The 9,714-nt window shown below is 32.4% G+C and overlaps 1 protein-coding gene across 1 annotated transcript in view; it reads right to left on the bottom strand.

The window, feature by feature from the left end:
- Positions 1–311: 311 nt before the first annotated feature.
- The window catches only part of LOC117118052, a 28,649-nt gene continuing 19,246 nt past the window's right edge, over positions 312–9,714 (bottom strand). Inside the window, exon 2 of the mRNA XM_033262539.1 lies at positions 312–7,462. Coding sequence (XP_033118430.1) covers positions 4,467–7,427 — 2,961 coding nt within the window. The 5' untranslated portion in view covers positions 7,428–7,462 and the 3' untranslated portion in view covers positions 312–4,466. The remainder of the gene's footprint in view (positions 7,463–9,714) is intronic.

Genomic DNA, 9,714 nt, shown 5'->3' with positions numbered 1-9,714 from the left:
GATGCATAAGTAGGTGATGTACTTATTAAAACTGTGCGCTTATTCGCGCGAGTACGGTACCTTTTACTCTAGAAGAGTACATGATGATTTTGCCTCTTCCCCCTAAAAGAGTACATGATGATTTTTCCCCTTCCCCCTTAAAGAGTACATGATGATTTTTCTCTTGCCGTTCAGCGGCACAATGCTAATACGTTATTGGTGATTTTAATACCTATAATGTGTAGTACATGAAACATTTGAAGTACAAAACTGCTGTTTGGCTGAATGCCAGGTAGGCATACACGAAATAAAACTACAATTAAAATCCAATATTCAATTTAGTACCGAAGTTGGTTTTATTATGAAGACCAATGCAACAACGACCAGCTCATACATACATAGCACACAGGTCCTACTTCAAACAGTTATGTCGAAATATTATGATAAAGTAAGATAGATACTTGAATGTAGTACCTATTATTTTTCTTCGTTCTTCACATATTTGAAGTGTCAATACGGACTATGCTCGATATGATATATGTATTTAGCTAGGTATATGTGTTTAGCTGTAGTTTATGTGTGTGTTTTCGTATGTGTCGGCTGGGGGAATTATTTTTGCCCCCATACAGTTGCGGCAGAAATTATAGGGGGTGCTATTTTAGGTCAGTTAGGACAACTGATTCATGAATATGCATATAGACTCCCCCTGGCGAAACAGAGTCAGTGGTGTATCGAGTTTTATGCATGGATGAACGCTATAGATGGAGTCACTAGGCCAAAATATCTTAAATAAGCATTGGTCGTCAAGACTTGGCATGTACTTTTTTGTCAAGTATAAAATTAAAATGTTCCACCTACCACTTAACATAACATTAAAATGTTTTAAAATTAAAATATAAACTGAGAGTGGGTGAGTTACTGTATGTTTTTGTAAGTGGGTTTGGATGGTAGTGGTTGAAAATTAAGAACATATCTTTAGGAGATTTATTTTAAACAAAGTCATTTAGTGTGGGTGATTTGGTATGGGCGGTGGTAAGTGATTTTTTGTATCTAAATCTCTGTCACTTTATTTTGATAAGACATATAAAATATAATAAGATTCTTCTTTATACATTTATCGTACAAATCGACCTAAAACAATGTAGACCTACTACACCTAAACATGCCTATTCAATTAATTTCAATTCAAAAAGAAATTTGTTGTCTTCCAATAGCAGTCAAATATTAGAAAACAAAAATAATTAATAACAATGGGTTTATGAGACAATAGAACAAAACCAAAGGAAAAAGGCACTTGCCCGAGAAGATTTTGTTTTAAAAGTCTTGTCATAGGCAGGCCTAAACAAAAACTCACAAAAACATACAGAGACACAAATTAACAAACAAACACGCAACACATACAGACAAGCATGGCAACAGAAAATGAAGTTTCATGGGGCAGCAAGACGAGTCGCCATCGTAAAAATAAAATCTTTTAATGCAGAACAAGGTGATTCCTGAGTTATTTTGTAAAGGACTTCAAGGAAACTGAGTTTGAGGGTGGTAAATTATTCCAGAGTATTTAATACTGTTGGTGTTATGATTAGGTATGGATGGGAATATCACTTCTAGATCGAGTACATTAATTGTGAATGGAGTGATTGAGGGTATATACATGCTACTTCGATGATTGGGGAGAAAGGCAGAGTATAAAAAATTACCTTGTTTAAAATGGTTAATATCAGAGAGTTTAAGAAAGTTTAAATTGGAAAATAAGGGAGAGGAATGAGACCGTTGTGGAGCGCCAAATATAATTTTAAGGGCCTTTTTTTCTTTTGATAATATACAGTTTGTTATTGCTGGATAAATATGTATTGTACCAAACAATGTTGCAGTAGCTCAAATAAGGAAGAATAAGCGAGCAGTAGAGAATACTAAGAATATTAGGCGTACAAATGACGATAATCTAAAAATATTACCAAGGCTTTTTGAATTTTATTCTTTATTTCCTTATTAACAAGATAATATATAAGAGAATAGTGTGATCAAATGTGTCGAAGCCCTTGAAAATATCTCTAAAAAGTCCGATTGAAGGGAGGCGATTTTAAATGCGTTAACAATTTTGTTAGATCAATAAGGGACATAAAGGTAATGTGTCCTTTTCTGAAACCTAAATACTTTTTATAAAGTATATCGTATTTAATCATAAATGAGAATACTCGATTGTAAATTACCCTTTCCAAGGCCTTCGAAAAAGTGGATAGAATTGAAATGGGACGATAGTTAGAAAGGTCATAATTGATGCCCGATTTGTAAATAGGGGTAACGCCCGCTAACTTTATCTTGTTTCAGTAGGAACACACCGCTAGATAGGGCAATGTTAAATATATGGCATAATGGACGAGAGATTATGTTACCAATGTATTTGATGGCTTCAGTAATGGAAATCATCAATACCCGGGGATTTGTAGGTTTTAAGAGAGGTAAGTATTTGGATCACTTCAGTCTCATCAACTGGAGTAAAAAATACGGAATCACTGGTTGGGTTGGGTTGGGTTAGGAAGAAAATCTTTGGATGGTTTGTTAACATGGGGAATTTTGTAAGAAAGGGAGGGTCCAATTTCGACAAAGTATTTGTTAAAAACAGTAGATATATTATCAGGATCATTAATCAATTCTTTATCACAGTATTAAAGGAGGTATTGATTGTTGACTTGTTGTTTTTTGTTTTTTTTTTATTAAAGAATTAATGGTTTTCCAGGAGATGAAAATGTTTTTCATAAATTTTCTTTAATGTTGTTTCAAACTCAGAATATGTCTCATCAGGGTCCTGAATACTTTTGACTTCAAACAACAGACACATCAAGACGCAAGTTTTCGCAGGTGGTGGACTTAATTTTTCTGAATTTAGATTTCTCTTCTGTGTTTGACCTAGTTACAGCACGCGAAGAAATATTTTAAAAAGGGAGATGATCAGATATGGCGTAATAAATTAATCTACTCGGATTAGGAAAGTCAGGTTGATTATAGAAGAGATGGTCTGTAGATGCGGGGAAGAATAAATGCAAAAAAAATGTTGACCAAGTAGCGGGCACTATTTTCTGACCCATGCTTCAAAATATCGATATTAAGGTCTCCAAAAATGAAACAATTTTGTCATCTCTTGATAATTTGAAGAGGACGGTGTCAAGTTTATGATCAGCAAATTGAAAAGGAGCAAGGGAGGGTGATCTATAAACGGTTTCGACGACAATGTTTTCGAAATGGGTCTTGTAATCACAATCATGTCTGGTAGAAAGTACCAGGGGGTTATCAAATTATTTTGATCCAATTTTCACTCACTCCAATTAAATCAAAGGGTAGTTTGAGTGATGTAAAGATTTGTTTCATTTCATCAAAAATATTGTAATGCTTCTAGAAATAAATGAACAATAGAAAAAAATCATTTGATGTTTCCGTGACACCTAGGGAAATAATCGGGATCATAATACTCTGAGAGAGGTAAAGTCATCTGGATTTTATTTTTTTTTATATATATAAAAGTGGAAAAACATAGGTTAGATAATCAGTCGGGACTTGAGCTGTTGTGAGAAGTACAGTTAAATGGACATAAATGATACATACAAATAAATAAGCAAAACGGAAATCAGTTTCCTAGTAGTAATATAAGTAGCAAAAGCTACAAAAAAAAAAATTTAAAATAAACAAGAAAGTTTATATATAATACGTGGAATTAAAAAGAGCTCAAAAGAATAAAAATAAATAATTAAAAATTTCGAGAGTTATTGTGGAAGGCCTACATCGAAATTTTTAAATGGTATCAAAAAATTATAAAAAATAAACATAGCCGAACGTTTGGAAGCAATAATAAATTACAATAGATATGAAAATTATAATAACAACCACTATAAATTAAAAGCAACAACAGTTGAAATAGTAAAACCTAGAAGCAAAAACAATAAACGGTAATAGCAATAAAAATAAATAGTATTAATATTAATGATAATAATGAGGGTAATAATGAAATAGTAAAAAATAGAAGCAAAAACAATAAACGGTAATATAATAGAAATAGCAATAAAAATAAATAGTATTGACATTAATGATAGCAATGAGGGTAACAATGAATATAATAATAACAACTATAATAACAATAATAATAATAATAATAATAATAATAATCATCATCATCATTCATTACTAAATGCCTACCTAACACCTTAATTTTATTCAACCAGTAAAGCATTCCATAACATAAAGTTTATATAATACATTATAATGTATATAGCCTATATTATGTTATGTTTTTCTGGTAATTTCGAGACAGTACTAATCAAATCAAATCAAATGAACATTTACTTCTTTCCAATATAACGATTACATATAATTACAGGTATTAACAAATATTTAAGGTATTATATGTATATACAATGTTTTAGTAAATATAAATTAAATGAAAAAAGGCATATTTCTACTTTCTATGTGTTAACAATTTTGGTAATTTACTTTTATTCAGATCGTACTGTTTTCAATAACGTATAAGCAGTAATAATAGCACGAGCGATATCCGTTGCTTCTTCTTTGTTCTCGGCTTTGTCTGGGTGATATTTTAGTATCGCTGCATGGTAAGCTGTTTTCAGTTCTTTATCAGTACAATGACATTCCAAGTCAAACAATCCATAGGCTTTATCTATGACTTCTTTCCTCAACTCGAGGTACTCTAATTTAGCTGATTCCTCTTCTAGGTTAAGATATTTCCCGAGAAAGTAATCACCGATACCAATAACGATGCAACAAATGGCTCCGACCGCTAATCCAACTGGTGTACTCGATATACATGCTGTTGCAAGAGCAAAAGATCCAACTGATCCAACAGTTACGCCTGCCATTCGAGCAAAATCGATACCCATTCTTTTTCTTGCAAATGCAGGGGACATTTCTTTATCTTTGTTATATTGTGCAATGATGTTATAACTTTGGTATGTTACGCCTGCAACCATAAGTGCAGGACCAAAGATGCGACTGCCGTAACTTCCAAAAGTCGATAACCTGGATGATTCTGACAATGCCAGCCGAGTTAGACCATACTGAATACCACCGATGCCAGCTGCGATTCCAGTACTAATACCTGCAGCCTTGCTGGTTCGTTTTAAAATATTCAGTGCGGCTTCGCCAAACGTTTGCTTACCCTCATCACATAAGGCTAATTCATCGACCAAGGAACATATAAGTTCCGTTGATGTACTTATGATACACGCCAAAGCAACTGTAGCTTTAAGTTGCTTTTTAGCTTCCATTATTCTGTTAGCCTTTTTTTTTAGTTCTTCTAGTTTGAATTTTTCGAGTTTTGCATTCTGCTGCTTCATCATTTCATCGTCCATGCCTGGAATTGGATTAAGACCATCTTTTTTGACTATCTTATCAACATTTTCGTTTATTTTTTGCATCTCCTTATTGAGTTTTAAAATACGTTGTTCGTGGTCTTTGAAATCCTTTTTCATCTTCTCAATATTTTCAGAAATTCTTTTCTTTCCTTCTGGATGTGAGCATGCGTCTCCTTTTGTTTTTAACGATTCAATTCTATCCTTCAGTTTCTTCATAGCCGTATTACTTCTCTTAATCTTATTTTTGATATCTACTCGATATTTGATATGTTCTTCTGCAACTCTAGTAAGTTTTGTACGATTTGAATCAATCCATTTTCTTACATCTTGATGAGTTGGAGTTTCAACAGTGATTTCATTTTTAAAATTAACAACATCCTTAAAATTACCATCTTGATTAACTCCTTTAGGTACCACTACATCAATATTTGAGAGATCTTCATTTTGCCATTTCATTTTCCAGTTGTTATATAAATTTTCGAGTCCAGCTTGTTCGTGGCAGAATTTATATTGTACCGACAGACTATCTCCAGTGGATGCATTAGTAAATATTGCGTCTACATACTTTGGAGATGCAACCTGTTTTCCAGCTGAGTTGATATAATGTCCTATACCATCACCTTCTACACATTTCAAAGGAATTCCATGCTCAGCAGCTGTCGCCAAGACTTTTGCATTAACAATTTCTTCGTATGCATGTCCACAAAGGTTATTGATATCAGACATCTGGTTAGCTGTTGGAGGATTCAGCACAAACTCATGCTTCATAATGCCAGTTTTCTTTAAGGCTGTATCCATGTGAGAAAAGGCATCTGCCCTCGTATCGATTTCAAGTACCAATTTCTTTATAACAAGATCTTCAAAACAGGGTGAGAGCTTGACATTATATTCTTTCCTAAATCCATTTGCAATAACAGCAAGTAACCAGGTGTCAGATTCACGTTTTTCTTTTTCACTTATCAGTGCAGATACATCAGATACACACGCATTACATTTCTGTAATGTCGATTTAATAAGTTCTTGCTCTTCGTCATCGTCGTGTTCATTTTCCATAATTTCGAAGGCTTCTTCTATTGCTTTCTTCTTGTAATCTTCTAATTTTCCATTTTCCCCTGTCATTTTCAACTTTTCTTGATAGTGCCTCATGTTCATCTCAAGTGATAAAAAGTCGTTTGCTTCTTTTATTTTGATTTTAATGTCTGGCTTTTGTTTTATCTTAAACCAACTGTCTGGACCACATTTAAAGTTCACCATTAACTGATCTGACGAGAAAGACATTTCTTTCTCCTGATCTAAAACAGCGTTAATACCAAAACTAATGACTTTCGCCCATCCTTTGATACAATAGCCTTTTCTTACTTTGATATCATATTCCGCTCTGGCTCTAGCAACAAATCTAGATTCTGACGACACCTTAATCATGGTTAGATCGATGCATTTGTTTTCTCCATACCTGAATTGTTGCTTTAGAAATTCAAAATATATACATTCATTTTTAACAGATTCGGGTGCGTGGAAGTACAATGTTGTTTTCGCTGGATATGCATAGCAATAAGAACCTGCATCTATGTTTAACGTTTCGTAAGATGTTACTTCAATGTTATGTTTTGTTAGTATGTCTTTTGAAACCAAGTATTCGAAAGAAATTGAAGATGGCACACACTTATCTGCTAACTTTGACCAATAGCCACCCATAGAACGGCAAAAGTCATTTCTGAAATTGCCTACTGCATTCCTAAAACATGTGGAAGTAACATCATAACCGTGCACAGTAACTTTTTCTGTAGTTTTAGGGTTGTTGGAGAATCGTGAATGCCTACCCCTGTTGAAATCTTGGCTTTTAAATGTCAAATTCTTTTTGCCATATTTTTTATTTTCATCTTTTGCAATTTTAAAAAAGAAAGATATTTTATGAAGATCTTCCATTGACGCAGGTTTAACTAATTTCAATTCTTCCAAAATTTTTTCATGAAGTTTTTCCAAATAACACAGAGGAATTTCAACCAATGATTCTTGAATATTAATGGTCATCGCAGCGACGTAAATGTCAGAAATTGATGCATTATCTGGAAGATTAAGATCCATTTTCAGATATTGATATCCCTTGGTTTACGAAAAAGCTGTAAAAAATAATAGAATAGGATTTCAATTAAAGCTGAATTTTATGAGAATTTACGACTGATATCATGTTTTAGACGAAGTGTATCACATGGTGGAGGTGTTCAATATTGAGTTAATATTAAAGCATATACAATATTTATGGCTAATTGTTATAGTCACATTAAACATTTTTGCATAACAAAACATTTCATATTATGTTATACGTTATATTACATTTGAATAATTATAATAGATAAGATTAATTTAAACATTTACGTTTAGTAATCCTTTCTTTAAAAATATATCAAATTTAAATATACATCACATCAACTAATAAATAAAATTAATTTATATGCCAGTGGACATAGTAGTCACTATAATAAAACGACATTTTTCAATCTTTATAATCAATTATATATAGCCGGAGTATATAACTTAATACACACACAATTAAAGACGGACGGATCGATAAAGTATCCACCATAAAATTCGGTCACAGACATCTTCTAGTTGTCTAAAAAGAAGGATAATAGGTTTCCAAATTAATTAACACCGCCTTGGAAAAGGTAATGCTGGATTAAGACAAATAAGCGTTTACTAAATATTAGCAAAACAATCTTTTTTGTGTTGAGACCTTATCACCAAGGTCTTAGTATCTTAGAGATATTTTATATATGTGACCCAAGACCACAAAGGGCTGTAAACTCGCATCACCTGCAGGTATCGAGAAAAAGGGCTAAATTATACAGTATAACACGTAATTTGAGCAAAATGTGATTATGTCATAAACATAAAGTATTACATTTAATAGTACTATTTTTTAAGTTTGGGTTCAATATTTCAAAAATAAACCCTAAAATGTTGTAATTTTAAGAAGAAACGTATATAAATTCACCAACTTTCAAGCCGCCATACTTCGCTTCCAAACAACTTATTTACTACACAAAATTCACGCAAAATAGATAAATAAAAACTATCAGATATAGTAATACGTATATTAGTACTCGTATGCTATGTATGTGATTTCAGAATAAAGTTACAAAACAATACAGTATAGTTACAAAATAGTAGAATGGTCACAGAGCCAGGTTAGACCTATTGAGAACATTCCGGTTCTTTGTAGTGAAGTAAATCTAAAACGTATTCATGAAGTCAATCAAAATCGTGTACCAAATAGTTGAACAAACCAACAAACTTTAAAGTATGTTCCGAAAGTATTGTAGTTCATCGTACTGTGGTACGAAGCTTATGTAAATGTATACCTAAATGAAGGAAATAGCCTTGAATTAATTCAAATAATACCAAACTGTTTCATGACTTGTTGGAAAAGATTTGGAAAACAATCCTCTTGCTGTCTGGCAGTGAAGCAGATCAGAAATGATGTAGATTGCGGTTGAGTACATGTTAAGAAACTAGTCGTGGTTATTGAAACATTGATGCCAACAGAACAATCATCTTCCCTATTTTAAGCGATGTGGACTTAAAGCGTATTGATAAAGTATATTCACACAACGTCATTCAAATCGTGTACAAAAATAGTCAAACAACTTTGAAGAATCAAACAATAACGTGCGTGTCGACATTACAATTGCTTTAGAAATATGTTTTCAAAAGTAATTTTCTAGAGCATAGCACCATGATACGGACTACCTTTACTGAATGAAGAAAATAACCTTGAAGTAATTCAAGATATGAAGCGGTTCATGTCTTGTTTTGGAAAAAAATTATCTTCTTGTTGTGAGGCAATTCATGATGTATGTCAAAATATTAAAATAATATCAATAATATATATATATATATGTATATATATATATATATATATATATATATCTGAAATGATTTTCCTTGTCCTTAGTTTCCCACAATACACCTAGGCCTATGTTGTATTAATTAGACTATAATTACACAATAAGTACGGCAAGAAACAAATAGTTGCGTATAATATAAATCAAGATAGCCGTTAACACTGTTAAATTATATATATATATATATATATATATATATATATATTGCCTTGGTTTGGCTCTGTAATCATTAGTGGTAGTGGGACTGGTTTGGGCCCTTCCTAAGCTGGTCAAACGTTTCTTTTGGGTCTATACCCCAGCTGCACTGATGAGTCCTGGAAGGCCGAATCGGATCCGTCTGCAGATATTGGGATTCCTTCCAGTGGATACTTAGTTGTTTATTTTGTCATTCTGATCGGATTTTCTCTACTGTTCCGTTTTAATTATATATATATATATATATATATATATATATATATATATATATA

Source organism: Anneissia japonica, unplaced genomic scaffold (assembly GCF_011630105.1).
Source record: "Anneissia japonica isolate Jap-2015-1 unplaced genomic scaffold, ASM1163010v1 scaffold287844_len763494_cov143, whole genome shotgun sequence".
Lineage (NCBI taxonomy): Eukaryota > Metazoa > Echinodermata > Crinoidea > Comatulida > Comatulidae > Anneissia > Anneissia japonica.
The sequence above is the reverse complement of the archived record's forward strand: the minus strand, read 5'-3'. Positions and strand labels throughout refer to the sequence as shown.